Source organism: Epinephelus moara, chromosome 5 (genome assembly GCF_006386435.1).
Source record: "Epinephelus moara isolate mb chromosome 5, YSFRI_EMoa_1.0, whole genome shotgun sequence".
In the NCBI taxonomy this organism is placed as follows: Eukaryota; Metazoa; Chordata; class Actinopteri; order Perciformes; family Serranidae; genus Epinephelus; species Epinephelus moara.
This window is the reverse complement of record NC_065510.1, coordinates 13,122,789-13,141,854: the sequence shown is the minus strand read 5'-3', so window position 1 is coordinate 13,141,854 and position 19,066 is coordinate 13,122,789. Positions and strand designations below refer to the sequence as shown.

At 40.3% G+C, this 19,066-nt stretch overlaps 1 protein-coding gene across 2 annotated transcripts in view; it reads right to left on the bottom strand.

The window, feature by feature from the left end:
• Positions 1-18,115, bottom strand: part of galnt7 (UDP-N-acetyl-alpha-D-galactosamine: polypeptide N-acetylgalactosaminyltransferase 7) — a 26,889-nt gene extending 8,774 nt beyond the window's left edge. Inside the window, exons 1-10 of one of the 2 annotated variants that reach the window (XM_050044688.1) lie at positions 17,450-18,115; positions 13,809-13,920; positions 11,552-11,870; positions 9,187-9,353; positions 7,883-8,013; positions 7,600-7,679; positions 5,251-5,433; positions 2,598-2,715; positions 2,352-2,474; positions 591-706 (exon numbers count right to left, since the gene is read on the bottom strand). In XM_050044688.1, coding sequence (XP_049900645.1) covers positions 591-706; positions 2,352-2,474; positions 2,598-2,715; positions 5,251-5,433; positions 7,600-7,679; positions 7,883-8,013; positions 9,187-9,353; positions 11,552-11,870; positions 13,809-13,920; positions 17,450-17,572 — 1,472 coding nt within the window. In that variant the 5' untranslated portion in view covers positions 17,573-18,115. Of the gene's footprint in view, positions 1-590; positions 707-2,351; positions 2,475-2,597; positions 2,716-4,811; positions 4,995-5,250; positions 5,434-7,599; positions 7,680-7,882; positions 8,014-9,186; positions 9,354-11,551; positions 11,871-13,808; positions 13,921-17,449 lie in introns of both variants that reach the window. The other variant, XM_050044687.1, reaches the window with a different exon arrangement.
• Positions 18,116-19,066: the final 951 nt, after the last annotated feature.

Sequence of the window (19,066 nt, the reverse complement as noted above, 5' to 3'; positions counted from 1 at the left end):
GTACATACATGGCGGCGCAAGATGGCGACCTCTCTAAAGCAAGGCCCTTGCTATATATATATAAAAGCATAATTATAAGGCTACGAAAACCAAACGAATTTTATTTTATAGCGATTATACACTTGTATAAACATATTAATGGGTAGAATATTCAGATTCAGATTCAGATTGACAGTAAACCATGCCAAACATTACACACTGGCCCTTTAAGTTAACCAATGATTTCATTTAAAAATTAATCCTTGCAGGTGAAACTCAGCCTGTATGTGTTCACATTTTGTCTTTGTCCGTTTTGACTCTGATGAAGACAGAGTGGTGTTAAAACGTTAGACTGTTTGCACAGTTTAAGGCTGCAAATCGCTCAGTGTGCTCCAGCCCTCTAAAGTTTGCTCTAAATTGGCTGTTAGTGGACTTTTCTTTTTGTGTCATCTCTCAACTGTCAACGTTTGTCTGGGGCAGCCTTAAACTCAGACAGTGTACAGGAGCAGAGATGTGGAAAGGTCTGATCAAGTAAAACAAAAGAATGACAGTGTAAAGATTCATCAGTTATAAATACAAAGTGTGCATATGTTGTTGTATGTGTGTTGTACCTGAAGCGTTTCAGCTCACTGATGTCTCCGTAGGCTAGAGTGAGAGTTTCTGGACGACTGGCGTAGAAGTAGTCCTTATATTCATCCCACCATACCTCCACCACACGAACATAGTTCTGCACATATACACACACAGTATTATGCTTCATATGACAAAAATAATAATTTTTGTTTGGGTTGATAATCAGTTTAACAGCTTGTGTGATTTTATGGCAGTCTACACAAAGACCTGTAACACATGAATCTAAGTCACATTTAGACACTTAATGATTAATTCGTTTTCTGACCAATTTCAGACTGAAGGCATGATTTTATTTTCCTGTTATCTTTACAATTTATCCTGTACTGTGAAGCTGTCTGGATCAGTCAGTATTACGATATGAGCGCTGTAAACTAAATCACTAATTAGCTTTTTAACATTTAATGACTGTTAAACAACAAGTCGAGCAGGTACAGTTAGTATGTGGTATGCAAACAGGTAATTCAGGGCATGTCTGCATCCATTTTGGAGCCAAATGTGGTACTGGAAATGACGCTTGTGCACATACATCCATCTTACTGTTAAGGAAGGAATTTCTGTCCCTCTGTCTGTCTTTGTGTAACTCAACAATTGTTCATCTACTTCACATTTGGTGGGTGTATTGCTGGGGACCCAAAGATGTGCAGTCAACATTTGGTGCAGTTTGGACACGCAACATGTTCAATATTAATCAACTTTGAATATACAGAGAGTCAAGCACGTCATGTTCATGTCTCTGATTGCGAGTAGCTGTTACTTGACCTCCCAACACCAATAGCATTACCACCAGCAAAATACCTCCGCTAATTAAAGCCATGCTTTATTTTATAACCGCAATAGTTACGTCAAAACAAAAGCTAATGTTATGTTTCTGACCGTGAGTAGCTGCAACTTAAGTGTGTTTTTATGGGCAGATTTAGGGATTTGGGGGCCCCAGGTAAACACCATCTTTCTTTACTTTCCACACTTTCTCCAACTGGAAATACTAGTCCTCCCAGTGGTAGAAGTACTCAAAACCTTATTATTTTCTGAATTAAAACTATTAACCATTAAGAGTAAAACTATGGATACCTGCATTAAAATTTGTACTTAAATTGAAGCGTCAAAGAAAGGCATTATGAGCACAATGTACTAAAATGTATTAATCACTGTTCAAGATAAAGCTTTGAACTCTAATATAATGCTGGATAGTTTAATGAATAATAATGCAACATATTTTAACTGTTGTATTTTGTGAGTAAAATCTGAATCTGCAACATAACCAGTAACATATCTCTGTCAGGTGAATGTGGTAGTACAACATTTTCCTCTGAAGTACAAGTAAAAGTACAAAACAGGTAAGTTGTATACCATTAAGTTGCATATTTTTAAGGTGTTTTGCTTTATTTCTTGGTACGGCAAGTTACAATAGTAACATAAGTCAATATTTTTCAATATTTCAATATTTTCATCTAAACATCACAATACATCTTTAGCTGTTTGGGGCTACTGCGCAGGACCTAAAGAAGTACAGTGTCGAGTGTGAAACTGTCTGAGGAGTCAAGAAAGCTGTGAGCAGCAATACTACAGGTCGAGCAATCGCTTCGTTCCAAATGGGCACTGAACTAGTTTCCACAATGATGTGTAAAACAGAATCATGCTTACACATAGCTTTATAAATCTGATTTAAATACATTTTGGTTGTGAATCTACAGAGTTTTATGCATCTGGCTCCTTGTGTTTCAAAGTGTGAGCCACCGTACCTTCAGGGTAGGTGATGACCCAACATGTGCAGGTGGAGGGTTGCCTTGCCATCCCTGTAGTCTGTAGATATGGCCCACACGAGAACAGGGTACAAAGAGCAGCTGGCCACCACACTGCCAGATCTACATAAACAGACAGGAATTTAGAAAAATAAAAAAAGGTGAATTTTGCTTTGAACCCTTTTAAATGATGTGTGTGTTGCTATTTAGCCTCAGTGTGTATAAACCAGTCTATTCCATGTGTACCTTGTATGATATTTCAAAATTCTCTCCTCCCCATATCTGCAGTCCAGGATCATACAGACCCAGCTCAAAGAAGAAGTCTCTCTCTATAGCAAAGAGACCACCTGCCATGGCTGGAGACCTACGGGTATGAAGACAGACACGCATGTCCAGAAACAGACACAAGCTCAAACAACATTACTCTTCACACTTAACTTACTCTGTCAAAATAATCACATCATCTATTCTTTTGAAGTTCGTCTGAAAATCACAAACTGTTAACTCTGTGTAAATATTGGCAGGTGCAATAAAGCCCAGTCAGTCAGTTACTGTATTAATAACAACAATGAGAACACAGAACGTAACATCAGACTGACAGAGAAGCAAAGAAATTAGTGAAAGCAAAAGTGGAGAAAAAAGTGTGACAGCATGGCAGGATGAAATGAAAAAGCAATTAGGAAAGGTGGGGGTGATGGTGCCCCGGTCCGAACCCAATTCACACCAGAAGCTCCCGGACAAAGACACGACAACATGTGCCAACACAGACTCGTTACTCCCTCTTCCCTACGAAGACATAATCCTTTAAAGGCCATGTAGTTCAAGTGGGCTAAAAAGAAAAGGTAGATTCACAGACTCCCCAAAAAACAGGACATATTTTGCTAAGTTAACCATTAACAAGTTACAGCAAAACCATCAGAGAGTCAGACTAAGAGTAGGAGACGAACAAGAGTAAATCCCACTATATTTAACAAACTGGGCCAACAACACACCAATGAACTCCCAACAGTAGAAACACTGAAGCACACAGGTGGTCAGTTGACAGGACAGTACCTCCCCATCAGAGGAGTTAGATGGTTTTGGTTTAGTTGGTTAGTTATGATAAGCTCTGTTCTCAATGGGAAACTTCAGTGTTTTTCAGCCTGGACCCTATTTTCCCATGATTTTGTGTCTAAGGGTGCTTTCACACCCTGTTTGGTTCGGTTCAATCAAATTCAAGTTCATTTGCCCCCTAAGTGCGGTTCGTTTGGGCAGGTGTGAACACAACAATAGCACTCAGGTGTGAACCAAAACAACCGGACCGAGACCTTCTGCAAGAGGTGGTCTCGGTCCGGTTACAAAAGAACTCTGGTGCGGTTGGTTTGTGTGCCGACCTCGATCCNACGATGAGCAGCGCTAAAATCAACCTGCGTAGTTGTCCCTCCATTGTGACATCAGAAAGTGTCACGTTCATCTTGAAAGTGTAGTCATCTTCAATGTTTTGTTTACTTACTGGATTTTCCCCGCATGGAAATTCTGACCAATTAAGAGCAGCTTTCTCGTGCAAGGCATTTGATCTGGTCTGCTTGTGAATGCTGCCGTGAGAACACATACCAACTCTAGGCAATTATGTAACTTAGGTCCCTGATTCGGACCAAAGCAAGCAAACTCTAGGTCTGAAAACACCCTTAGTGACTCATGGGACCAACAACTTTGGAAATTGGTCCAGTAGAGACCAAGAGACTGCTGCATTTGGCAGCTGCAAAACAGGCTACAATGTAATCACTACAGGCAACTGTGCTCTGTCAGTTTACGTCTGTTAAACATGATTTTTTTGTCACCGACAGGCTCAGATTGTTATTCTGAGTGTCTAACAGTATTTAAATTAAATGTCGATACCCTTCACTTGTTTCTGTCTGTTTTGTGTCCAGATCTCACAAACATATTGTTCCGTTTACTGTTTCCGGTTAAAAACTCCTTGTTGTTGCCTTAAATAGCAGTAAACTTTTGTGTTTGGTACAGTTTGTGTTCACACCTGACAGCTATGTGCAGAGTACACGAACCACACTCGAGACCACCTATTCAAGCAGACTCGGGCATAAATCAGCATACCATGGCGGTTGCTGTACACAGTGTTCATACAAACTGTACTTTAAGGTCAAGTGTACTCAGATCCGGGCCCAGGTCCCTGACGTAAAAGCCCCCTCAGGCACAAGAACATGGGAAAATAGGGTCCAGGTTGAAAAATACTGCAGTTCCCCTTTAATATTCCTGTTTTTAAGGTTAATTTAGGTAGTTTTACTGAGATGAGTCTGTATTTATACCCGTTGGATTAGAATTAGAATTTCTTCACAAGTAAGTTGAGGTAGTGATAGTCTTAATGTCAGACATATCATAAGCTTCTGTCCTGGTTAGCTGGGATATGTTGGTCTTCTGTGTCGACACTGTCCAGATTAGTCAGGAGGCATTGGTTTTCTGTACCTATATGGCTCAGTGCGAGTTTTTCTGCTTTGTTTTTCTTTGTCTCCCAGAGGAACTCTCTTCCAGAGCATGCTCCAATCCCAGGCTCCTCTAGCAAAGCCATCCTCGTCTCCTCCGCCCTGGGGCTCGATGGTGTACTTCTGGCCGTGGATAGAATCGATCAGAGGCACCGTACACACCGTTCTGACAGAGTGGGGTTGGGGCCATGCATACAAGATACATGGGGGGGGGGGGGGGGGGTGCACACGAAAGGAAATAAAAACAGGCAAGTGCGGACAGCAGTGCCGGTAAAAACACGAAGACATCAGGTGGGGTGTCAAAGACCAAGACAGAGCAAGACACAGTGGAGGAGAGGACAGGTGGGGTGAAGGGATGGGAGATGGAGACACAAACAGAACAGGGATGAGTGTTAGCATGCTGGCTGCTGTGGTGTGTGTACCGGTAGGGCTGGGTGGTATGTTTTCTCTTGGCCTTCTCTCTCTGGCTAAGCGGTACTCTCTTCCAGAGCAGGCTCCAATCCCATGCTCCTCTAGCCAGGCCGTCCTCATCTCCACCCTGCTGGGGCTCCATAGTGTACTCATTACCGTCTATATAGTCTATCAGTGGTACTGTACATACTGTCCTACACGCACACACACAAAGACACACACAAACTTTTGTCTGTATTGGGCTGTGATGAATACCTTGATATTGATTTTGCGATGATATCGTAGGGTTGACTATTGGTGCTTTCACAAAATATTTACACAATTAGCTTTTGATAAATAATCATCAGTCATGTGGATATAAAGACAAATAATAGAACAGCTAGAACAATTTGGTAAGTTCAGAAAATGACATCACTTTACCGTAATGCAGCCTTTAAAACCAGGAAAAGACAACACTTAAGATATTACTGTAAACAAAATCTAAGACGATATCTAGTGTCATATCATGATATAAATATAATATCGATATATTGCCCAGGACATAAATATTCTGTGTGTATGCAGTGGTGAATAAAGTATTCAGATCCTTTATTTAGTTAAAAGTACTAACACCATACTGTGAAAATACTCAAAGTAAAAGTCTTGATTAAAAACCTTAAGTATGTTAACTTCATCAGTAAAATGTACTTAAAGTCCTAAAAATAGTCACTGTGCAGTAAAATGTTCCCTGGCAGTATTTTACTATTATATCTGATGGTTTTGGATTACTATTACTGCTGCATTAATGTGTGTGCTGAGTTTTACCACTGTAGATGTTTAAAGTTGTGCTTATTTAACCCCTTCATATAATGTTGGGTAGTATAATTTACAGCAATGCATCATATTCTATATGAGCAACATTTTTTGTAGGCGGCAGTCCTGTGAGAACCATGAATCTTTTCATGATGTCAGAAAAACAGCTGTTTTCAGCTTTATGATGATTCATTTCTCCACTGATTCAGGAGGGTTTTTAAAGAGTTCATTTGGCTTAAAAAGCAGGGGAATTTTCTCAACACATAAAGGAACACTTCATCCTTCAGTTTATCACAAAAACTAAAAATTGACACATTTGGAAAAGTAACTAAACCTGTCAGATAAATGTAGTGCCATAAAAGAACAATATTTCCCTCTGATAGTTACATTCAACCGCTGTACGCATGGTACAGAATCCTGCAGCAACAGTGTTTTAGTAAACTGTGGCAGGTTTGACTGCCTGAACAGGAATGCCCAAAATCACCCACCCCGAATTTGTCTTCAAACAACTCGTTCTCCTGGCCTAGTGAGATGTTTTAAGAAAAAAGCAGATTTAATGTTGTGATAAGAATGGACACAACCTCAGAAACTTTCTCTGAGTAAAACATCTGGAGCAATGGATGGAGATGTAGACATCTGTAAAATACTATTAATCTATCTCCATCACTGAATCAGGACAGAGGAGAAATGCAAAATAGTAATAATTTTGTTCATGAACAGGCTGCTTTAGTTTAGAATAAAGGTAAGAACACAGATCTGGATATCTGAGTAATCTTGCATGTCACTGGCAAAGATCAAAAAAGTAGGAAAACATATGGAGTGTCAGCATCCACCCATGCAGCGCACAAACTACCACTGCGGCCTCATCGTATTCCACCCTCACTGCTGTTTGTTTGTTTAACTGGTGAAACTTGTAAGATCAATCAGTCTACCTCTCACAGCAGCACACAAAGAACTCATGTTTGGAGAGAGTGACCTTGACCCCTCAGGTGTACTCTGGAGTGAAAGTGTTCAAAGCAAATATTTAATTATTTACCCAAAAGGTTTAAAAGGTTGAGTACAATGACCTTGCATAGAAATATTGACTGTTGCGAGTATTTTCGTTCTGGTATTGGTCACTTCCACAATGAATGGGGTTGTGTGTAACAAATAAAAACATACAATCAAAAAGGGTTTTCACCCCTTCAAGTAGTGATGACCTGATCAAGTTTTTATCCCCCGATCAGGAGTCCTCTGTATAGCTCAATATACCCAGTCCCTGATCAGTTAAAAAAAACGTCTTGATTGTCCCCAATCCGATCTATGAGACAGGTTTGGGACATCCCTTCCTTCAGGCATTTAACACATTCAAGTCATTGGCCACAGATAGTGCCTGTGGGCAGGTTACACACAGCCTAATAAAATGACAAATTTAACTATATGAATGAATTTACCACACCAGTTTAATTAATCATGCATCAAAACACAAAGCTTTCTTCCAGATGTCTTCACTGACCAAAGCCTTGAATCATCTGTCACCTCCCAAGATGCTAAAACACGCTGAACAGGTATGAGTGTGTGTGTGTTACCTGTCTTTTGAAATCGGAGCAACCAGTGGAGCATACCAGTTGATTCCAACCTCACAATGAGCATCCAGGTAGATAAGCACCTAAAAAACAACCACACAAACACTTAGTCTCAGTCTGATCAATATTACTAACTGTTGAGTAGTGTTTTACTCCGACTATAAAGTTGAGATCCCAGAGTTAGAGACTCTATCTGCAGTTTTATAAACTAACATATTTTTCACACAGTAGTTGCAGGAGCAGCAGCAGCATCAATAGCAGCAGTAGCAGTAAGATCATATCATACCTGTCCTTTAGTGGCCTTCTTGGCTCCTATACTCCTGGCCTGGATCAGTCCTTCCCTCTTGTCATTTCTGAAGAGTTTCACGAGACCGTTCCACTGCTTGATGTAGTCCTCCAAACGCTCCTTCAGATGGGCTAAACACACACACACGGAACTGTTTTTCAATATTACATTTTACACAATAACATGTCTGTGTGTAAACCACTAACAGAGGTACTTGTTTGACACCTGACATTATTTGAGGATTTAATAAATTGAGGTCAGCTTTCATCTTCGCACAGAATCAATGTATCTTTGCTCTTCCCACCATCTTGTCACTGTTGCAGTGTTCCATTACATCTCATATATCCATGACAGTCCAGTCTCCATCAATTAAACAGTAGCAAGCTCTGTGATTAGATGTGTTGAATTCTTTTCTGTTACATCAGTGTGAGAAAATGGAGGTTCATAGAGACTACGGATTCTAAAAATGGCTGGTGCTACCATGGCTCAAGTGTTCAACCAATTAATGTACAGTTACGTCACTAAGGTTCCTCTTGTGCTGGGAGAATACCTAATACTGAAATAGGAGCTAAAAAAGTCACTCAAAATGCCGTTCTAAGAAGTATGATCATTCCTAGTTCTTGCGCTGAGAAAACAATCACTTCGCCTATGTGTCTGTCAGAAAGTTGCGCATGGAGAGTGGAGACACAGCAAAGACTTCAACCAACAGTCAACCAGCACGTATGTTCTGCGCTTGCGTAAGAGGAAATAATTATACAACATCAGCGTACCGTTGTATGAGCACAGTGTGAAGTGGCAGTGATTAGTTTGCCAGTGGGATACACTCACAGGGACTCATAGGCACTAACACGTAGGCACTGCTGGATTGTCTAACACAACATAAAACAGAGAAACTCGGATTACAACACAGTGAGAGAGATTATGATTTCATTCTCTGCTCAGGATGCTATTACTCCAACTATATCTTTACATAGCAAATAGTGGTTCGCTATTATATTAATGCGCTAATGGTCAGGATGTACAGTTCCTTTAACAATCAATGTCCTTCCCTCTTGGTGCACAGAATGAAAAATATCTTGTGCTTGCACCCTGTAACAATCACAACCTTGCTACAAAATGTGACTTCACCATGGCGACAGTCAGCTATTGGAATCCGGACACTGGAGCTAAGGGAGGTCTCTTTAGTCTTGTTACTTATTTTTGTGCATTGATGCTGGATTGTCCAAGAGATAATCACAGTGCAACTAAGATTACATTTTTCTCCAACCCTTATAGTTCATGTGAGGAAAATGATGAAAGCTCACCTTTGTTGCTGAAGTCATCTATCATGACTATCTCAGCCAGGTACCTCCTGGGAGTCCTCTTGATGACACTGTGGATGGTTCTCATCAGCGTGGACCAGCCTTCATTGTGGAAGACTATGATCACACTGGAGGTCATCAGTCTGTCATCATAATGCCAGTATTTACACCTGGAGGGGTGGGACAGGGTGCCAAATGCAGATCAGTTACATTCATGTCATAGGTTCCCTGCTAGGAATGTTGCTACTATCTCTCCAGTGCAGCTTCACCTCACTCAATGACATTAAGTCATTATATCCACATTACTGATTATTATTCATCAAAAATCTCATTGTGTAAACATTTTGTGAAAGTATCAATAGTCTACCCTACAATATCGTACTAATTTGTACTTAAACATGCTGTGGAACTGTTTTGCTTTGCTCCTTCATTGACTACAGCACAGCATTTGATACAGTATGGAGACATGCACGCTTGTTAAAACTGCAGAAAGCATTTATTAATGGTAGACTGTTTAATGTCATTGAGAACCTAAACAGCCATATTAAGTCCTGTGTTTTTGCCAAATCTAATTTTTATTGTTATCTTGACTGGGGTCAGACCAGGTGAAAACCTATCCTGGCAATTATTTGCACAATTTATCAAAGATCGGGAGGAATTTCTGGTACAAAATAGATGCTAACTGGCCATATGTGGGGACATCAAGATAGTAAGTTATATTATAACTCATGGTATTAACATATACACATGATACTATCATTATGGGTACAACAAAAGAAGGACTTCAAAAGGCGACTGATAAAATGTGTTATTTTTGTAGATAATGGACGTTCAGTGTAAATAATAGTAAAACTAAAGTTACAATATTTGGTCACCAGGTGAGGAACTAGAAATTGTACATAGTTTTAAATATATCAGTATTTTATTTTAGTGTAATCATTCATTTAAAATTGCTGTCAAGGAACTTTTTAAACATTCACTTCTCCACATTGTTTGTGATAAGATAAAACACACCAATAGCAGTGCAGCTCACACAAGTTTTCAAGGTGCCAAACATATGGACACACCCTTCAGCAGACGTCTCCTCCTCTATGTCAAATACAATGAAGGAGTATCTGACCATTAATTTGTACTGCAGTTTCTTGTTGTGTTCACTTGTGGATTCTTCATTGTCTAAAATACAGCATGTCTACTGCTGTTGCCACTGTCTGTAGGGTGTGGAGTATGTTGATCCATGAATCTAAAGCAACAACAATCCAATGAAAAACAGTGTGTAACTGAGGTGGGGTTTCTGATGTGTTATCATGTGACTGTATTTTTTCTGTTTGTTGCTGGATGTTAGATTAAAAGGCAACAGTAAACTATACAGTTGAAGAAAAAACTGTCAGCATATGTTAGAGCATCTGAAACCACTGGGTGGGTCTGACATAGTGGCAAACATGGTGCATCCGTGATGTGGTAATGTAAAGGACTGGCTCAACACACAGTGTGTAATCTTCATCTGTCAGAATGGTTAAAGGCTGCTTGTTTAGTGGGGTGTGTATGAGTAATGCCTTACTGCCTTGTGTGTGTGTGTGTGCGTGCATGTGCTTGCATGTGTGTGTGTTTACTTTAAAGGCAAGTCCATCCAGTATTTTAAAACATTTAATCCAGATCAGAACCATCCGGGTTTTGTAATCCCTGTTTTTGCTACCCCAGGCAAAATTGTAGGTTTACGTCTGTGTTAATGAATACTTTAACCAACAAATGGACGTCTACCCGAAGACTGGAACTCTAGATTCTGTAATCCAGATCTTGTGGTATCTGGATCAAAAAGATCCAATCTGAAAATTCTTTAAAAAACCGAGACAAACGTACAAGATCAATTTTATCTGAGAGAGCAAAAAAGGGATTACAAAAGTCAGATAATTCTGATCTAGATTAAATGCCTTAAAATACCGGGCCCAGGTGTGTGAGCTGGTTTATTACATTAACATGTGGAAAACCATAAAGTACGTAATTCTTCTTCACTTGACAGAATCACTGTCATTTCTCAAAGACCGCATTTTACAAATCTGGGCCAGCTTGCTTTGAGGTGTTCACCTACTTAAACTAAACATGCAGACAGCCCAGAGCGACAGAAATTATCCTACCATTGTGTTTGCTTTCATTTGTTTGTAAAGACTTTGGCCTGTGGGATCTGGAAGAGAAGATTAAACTGTTCCTTCAAGACACACTGAATGCTGTCAAGTGTAGTGTTCAGTTAATACACACGTTCAATATCAGGATTAGCTTTCCCTAACAGTGATATAAGGCTGATTACAGTTAAACAATACAGTGAGTAACAGAGGTGGCAGAGCCTGTAGTCAGTATAAACAGCAGTACTCACTCTTTGTGGCGAAGATCGCTGATGGATCTGTCCAGTGAGATCATGTCACTTGCCACCATGTTGAAGCCAAACTCCTTGATGGACGCCTGGATGGAGTCTTTGTACTCTGGACCCAGGACAAAAGGCTTGGCGACCTCTCCAGGACCGTTGGGGACCCCATGAGGCTCAGGTTCCTTGGGCTCAAAGTTACCCAGGATACCTTTCTTCAGGACGGGGCTGGTGTAGGCTTGTGTGTGGGGTTTGAATGTCACATACTGCTGCTGGATCACCTGCTTCTGGTTGGGCTGCTGGTCAGGGTTCTGGGGGTTGTTGGCCCCTCCTGGAGGTGACAACCAGAAACCAAAGATGACACAATATCAAAAATACAAATTCTAATAAAGCTGTATCCAAAAAAATCTAATATATAATATATAAATATCTAAAAATGTAATATATTACTACTACTCATCATTCTTCAATAGTAATAATATTACTTAACTTAACACTCCCTGTCAGCAGTAATTCATTACACTACTTTTTATACTACTTTTCCGTTACACCCCATAAAATTTGTAATTGCGTATTTCTCCAAATTCAGATGTATGCCTCTGTGTGAATGTCAGGGTAATTGCCATTAATTGTAGCTAAGGCTAGATAGCTTCTTTTTGAAATGGGGTATTTCTGTTGCCTGTGACGGTATTTACCCAATGCTCTGACTGAAGGATGGAGAGTCACTCGTGAAGCAACATTTCATCCACCACATATTCAGTCACAAGCTTTATCACTGTAGCCTGCAGCTGACACTGAGTAAAATCCAGTTTGAGATGTTTAGCCAGTGAAGGGCTACAGCCGACCTCTGCAGCTGAGGAGGGCTCACCTTTGGTGGGATTTATTTCCCGGAGCTTCTCGTTGTTGTGCTGTCAGTTATAGTAACTGAGGTGTTTCAGACCTCAGAGGTTTGAGGACGTGTGTTTTGTAGTGGAAAGAGTTTTAGTTCAACCACCTGCAGCAACAGTGTTCTTGTTGTCTTTCTTCCTGGCAAAATCAAAGTGATTGGAATATTTCCAGCTGCTAAGGTAAGCTTTTCCAACTAGCTTTGTGATGTGCCTGCGCAGCGTGACAATTACCAAAATGAGTTCGCTGGCATGACTGTTGTATTTCAAGTCAGTAGTAATGTGCTAACAAAAGTAACGATGTAACGAATTGTTTGGTTTTGGACTAATTGTTATATTATTACTGAAATTCCATTAGTAATTAGTTACACTACTCGTTACTGGAAAAATTAATGTTAGTACTGTAATGCGCTACTGCCCAACACGCTTGATACCACCTAGAATCTATAGCTCCAGGGAAAGCAGGTCCCTTCTGCTGTTTGAGTGTCTAAGCGTACTGTTCTTCATTTTAAAATGTATTTACACAAATTTTTTGGCTGGACAACAACAGCGGGACTAGCCCTATGAACGCAAAAGTCCAAAGGTGTGTCCGTTAACATGCTAATTATTACACTAATCCCATATGTGAGATTTTTCAGTATGTTCTGAAACCTTAGTATGAAACAAACATAAATTGCATACTATTGACACCAAAATATTACAGCATGCAAACACTTGACACTACGCCTGCATAAAATCCCAAAATGCAATGCGGTAGACGACAATATTCATAACGGACAGCCACCAAGACAGCTTTGTGATGTATTAACGCTTCAATTTAAGTGTAAGTATAAGATTTTACTGTGCTCGGCATAATGAGAAGTAGTTTTGAAATCATTTTTAAATTACTGGTACAACTGAAGGTGAAACTGGTTACCATGGTTACGTGTCAGCAAGAAGACTCTGAGAATTAATTTGATCAAATGTGGTGAAATGTCCTAACTTTTGAAAATGTATTATGTAATAATCAGAGTTCTAAAGATCTGCCCTCATACTAACTTCCATTATCCTAATCCTCTGTGAGACCATGCATGTATTACTGTAACAAAATATTGTAACCCCCTTGTCGTCTGTTTAGTAAATTCAACCGTTTCCAGACCTGCTCTGGGTTCTGTGTTCACTACCCTGCATTTACTCTTCGATAATCTGTTTTTGATAAAGTGTGCAGCAGCATAACTACCTTGCAAATACTTCTTGCTCGTAAAAGTCACACAAAGAAAACTTGTGTATTAGTACATGGAAAATAGCAGAGGTCACCTTTACGCCTGCACTTGCTCAGTAAAAGCCTGAGTCTTTTCAGGAGCCGGGTTTGTTTATGGGCTGTTGAAAATGGAGCTGTGACTCACCATGTTTGAGTCTAATGGAGCTGAGGTCGACCTCCACCCCTTCCACATGAGGCCAGGGCACCACAGGCTTAAACTGGTCTGCTAAGTCTCCTTTGGGCAGCACACCTTCATCCTGCATTGAGGGATATGACGGAGGGTGTTAGACATTACACAGATGCACATTAATACAGTCGTCGAGCATGCTGGGACAAATAAATGAAAAATAATAAACAAATACATGATTTAATATGGCTTTGGACTAACTTTAGGTCTAGTGACAGTGAGTAGGTTACAACACAGCAGGTACATGTTTCATTTGGGAAGATTAATTGGAGTTGGTAAGAGCCTGTCAAAAGTAATCACTAACAGAGATGGGTGAATGCAAGCTATTTAATTCTCTGTGGGTTTGTCATTATGAGCTTTTAAAACTAATTTTGCCAGATTTTTTGGAATTTTCAAACCAATGCATTTACAAGTGGGGCTCCATTTTGTTTGTTTTTATGCATGCACACACACATGGACACATGACGTGCACAAGCACATAGGTGACGTGACGCACATTTCTGCCAATGGTTTTTTCACTATTCCACTGATCTACAGTTGTGCTTTTACAGGTAGCTGAGCCATATTTGACCCCTTGATTACAATGAAACTGAAACATAGAAAAGCACCAATTGATTGAATTGAAATATACCGAAAATGTTCACCAACCATAGCTAATGTAATGAAATCTTAAATTGATTCATAAAGCAGCACTAAGAGGGACATGAGTGGACAGACAGAAGTGCTGTTGCAGATCTCGGTGAGGACAAACTTCCAAGTTTCAAAAACAATTTACCTGTGTATTCAATACACAGAGTCATGTTCAAGTCACTTTCAGAGGGATTAATATTTATCATGATGCCATGATCAAACATTAACCAGCCGCTCAACTTCACTCATCACTCTGCTGTGTTTATCCAAGGCCAATTACAGGCGGTAGCGTGCAACAGATAACAAGTTCCCTGCCCTAAAGACTCCACATCACGACATTAGAAGGAAGCAGCTTGAAAGAACTGAGTATACTATTGTACTCTCTTCATGGATTTTCTTTTATGTTCTTTGTGCTGATGTGAACATTTTCAATTACACCCACACAAATCAAACTGCTGTCAGAGCTGATGAAATTTCACAAATACCAAGAGTTCAACCTGATAATACAAGGTGTAGATCCAGAAGGCCAACAAATTATAAAGAGAACAAATGAGTTAAAATAATGCTGGGTATGAAAAAATCAGCACACATTATATGCTTAACAAGTAATTGAGACACTTGATAAATGATATTTTTGTAAATTATGTTAATTTGAGAACATATGTAAAGAAGACAGGGGCAGCTTGTTGACACACTTTTACTCTAAATGCATCTATAACCTCTTTTACACTGCCTCTTCAAGGCGGGAATTTCATGTCCTTATGCCACCTCGCCATTCTGTATAAAAGGTACAATCAGAGTTGTCTTGACTTTAAGCTGGCAAAGGAGGCAGTAACAGCACTAAATCAATGTCTGTGTAAAAGGGACAGACAGCAGTGCAGGGTTATGAATGGGACGAGTGTGACTTTTGACAGCATATTATGTGGGCAATCCATCGGCAGGAAATTAAAGAAGTATGTCAATACCACATCTCAATACCAGTTTAATAGAAATAGGAGAAAGCCTAGTGTGAGTAAAGATGAAAAAGTCTAATTAATGCAGAGGTGTACTTTAAAAGCTTACGTCCTTCACCTCACTGGTGGCATCATACCTGCAGAAACACTGCAGTTATTTCTACAGTATCGAACACTAAAGTATGCTTGCTAAATAAGTAGGCGGTGCTGCTCAATGTTAATATGTTGTAAGTTTTACGTTAACTTAGAGCAAGTGTGTTTTGTTTTATGATAACAGCATTTTTTGGATTGAGTTAAAGGAACAGTGTGTAAGGTACAAGGAGATTTAGTGCCATCTGGTGGTACGGATTGCGGATTGCAAGCAGCTGAAACTTCACCCAGTTAGAATTCCTTCAGTGTTCATTGTTCAGGACGTTTTTATTGGAAGCCATTTTATCTGCAGAGGTCATTTCCTCTCCAAAATAACTGGTGAAACCTGTAAAAACACTGATTAAAGCTGTTTCACAGTACAAAATCAGTGTTTTAACAATGCTGCTTGTCACGGAGGGGCTGCCAACTAGAGAAGCAGATGCAAAAATGCAAATGGCCCTATCTAGAGGTTTTAATGTGAGTGGAATTATCTGTGGAGGTCTCTTTCTCTCCAAAACAAGCGGACCCAATTATTTTAACTGGTAAAAACACTGGATAAAGCAGCTTGGTGTTACAAATGTTTTTCCAATGCTGTTTGGCTCATCTCAGACGGACTGATAGACCAGCACCTGCTTATGTATGTTCACCTTTTTTGTCTAACAACTTAAGATCCGGCCATTCAAGGTTTTTACTGTGAGCCTAAATATCCACAGAGGTCTCTTCCTCTCCAAAACAAATGCATCCCGGTGACTTATTGCAGTAAAAACACAAAAAAAAAACAACTATCTGTTCTGAGCTACTGTAGAAACATGGCGGTGCAACATGGAGATCTCCGTTGACAAGAACCTGCTCCCTGTCGATATAAACGGCTTTCTATGGTAATAAGAGCATAATAATTCCTATTTCAAGTAACACTTAAGAAAACATACTTCTTATATTCCATTTCTGCCAATATATCTACCTAAATCCTACACACTGGACCTTAAAGACTATTAAACTGTGCAACTCACTGTATGTTAGGAGTATTTAACTATAATGTGATTTGAATATCCTAACTATGCTGGTAGCACAAGATGATTTAGACATTAATATGCTATCCAAAGTACCTCAACATATACCAACTGGTTGTGTCCACGTCTGCATACCGATAATTCCTAATCCTTTTGCAATTCATGTCTTGAAGTAGATGTTATCAAGTGTGACACATTTACTGTGGCAAAAACAAGAGCTAAAACATAATTTGACGGTCTAATTGATCTTGTAGAAAGTTATATCACGTCATATACTTGCTGTATGATAATACCAAAGTAAAACTATGTTATGGACAGTTTCTAAACTAGAAAGCAGGACTTTTGGGACAGGCATACCTGCAGTAATGTCAACTTTAAGTTCCGCCTTGGGCACACGACACCAGTATGGTGAGATATGCGGACATATATCCTGGAATGACCGTGTTGAGATTTAGGAAGGTAGCTTAACGGTGACAGTAACATGTGAATACAGGTGATGTTACAAGGACGTTACAAGGATGCAACTGTACATCAAAATATGTGAATTCACCACATTAAGTAAAGAGGCAGCTAGCGTTAGTAGCTAGCTAGGAACAAATCTCCATGACAACCAATGTATTAGAGCTAGCAAACACCTGAATGAAAGCGTGCTCTCATGTCGCTATATTAAGAGTGATATTTTTAATATTAAAGACACGCAATCTGCTCCTACGACCCCGCTGCCTCCATTACTCATCACCCACACACTTGTAACTCATTTTACATAGCTACGTGTGTTACACACCTCGACGTGTTGGGTTGGAGTTATGCTAACACTGATAACTGTTAGTTCCCTCTTAGACACTTCAGGTTAACTGGACTGCTGTTGTCAACTCACCCGTTTTCCAAAGGGGTTGTCGTCGTTGGGCTTCGGTGACAGAGAAGACCAGAGCAACACCAACCCAAGAAAAGTCCCAATGACGAGCAAACTCCGTAGCAGAAACCCTACTTTCAGCCTCATCTTAGAAACTCTTCCCCGGTAGCCAGGCTGCCGACAGCTAGCTAGCTAAACTAGATTAGCTGCTACTGCTCCTAGCAAGGGGGCTAACCGGCTGGCAGGAGAGGCAGGCGACGGCTAACAACTACTTCGCTGCTGATGTTGCAAGTTTGAACCGCAAGGCTGGTACTAACTCGACAGGCGGTGGCGCGACCGTGGCTTTCAAGCTAAAATGATATTTTGTAATCCAACAGGCTGATGGAAACGGCTCCTTTCCGGGTCTTATCCCTGTCTCCTTCTTGACAGTTGGTCTCTGTGACCTGCTACTGCTGACACTGCTCCAGTGTAGCAGCCCCCCGCAGTGTAGTTCTGCCCAGCTGAGAGAGGCTCACGCCTTTAGCATTAAATAGCTCACCTCACACAAGCAATAATGTTGCCTGATGTATTAATTAGTCTGTAATGTTGTCACCACATTTCTAACATCCAAATTTTAAGTACTCAAAATGTGTCTCACATAGCTCAGGCTCACTCATGGACTCATGCGTATCAAGCAGGTTTAGTGGGTGTGGGGTGACAGAGACAAGAGGTCTGTCTGGTTTTTCAAACCTCATATGTTGGGTGACGAGTGGATCAATTATTTAAAGGGTTGTGGCTCCTTACTCAATGCCACGTCATATACAGATGCAGAAATAAAAACTCTAAGGTCTCATGTAGTGAGGGAGAAGCAGCAAGTGATAATTGGAATGGACACAAATTAATATATATGGGGGAAATGATATTACAGAAATGAAATCAAAGCCGAAGAACAATAAGATTATAGTAAGAGTGTTGTCTCTTTGAAAATGGTTGTCAATTTAAACACATCTGAAGACTGCATGGACAGACCCAGCCAACATTTGTATGTGGGTCCAATGTGGGTAATCAGTGGGTTGAAAAATGGGTACCCAATGGGTACTGACCATATTGGCCCCATGCCAATTGCCCACATGGGTGCGTTATCCAAGTGGGCCCCAGATAAGATGCCCATTTGGACCTATACCTTCTTGGTACCCAGGTACCACTAGCATAACTCATGTGGGGCCAACTTGGGTAAACACACCCATGTGGGCAACTGGCATGGGGCCAATATGGAATCCGCAGACAGTCCCATTGGGGAACATTTGTCAGCCCATTTACTACCCACATGAGCCATTCAAACAAATGTTGGCTGGGGAGTTGGATCATAGGTGTGTACAGGTAATTTTAAGAACACCCTCAGACCTCACGTCACCTTTCCTTAGACAAAAGATGTCAGGAAATACACTGCCAAGCACCACAGCAGCACAAATAAGTTGTACTTCTCAGACTCTGTGACTTGGACTGAGAATCTTCCTAGACCGCTTTCTAAATGTGTTGAAGTCTGCAGCCAACCACAAGTGATTACTCACATAATGAAACCCTTGAGAAATGACCTTTTGATAATGTTGACTCAATATGCAAACAGTGTAATGACAGAGATGCATTCAGCTCAACAGTCTC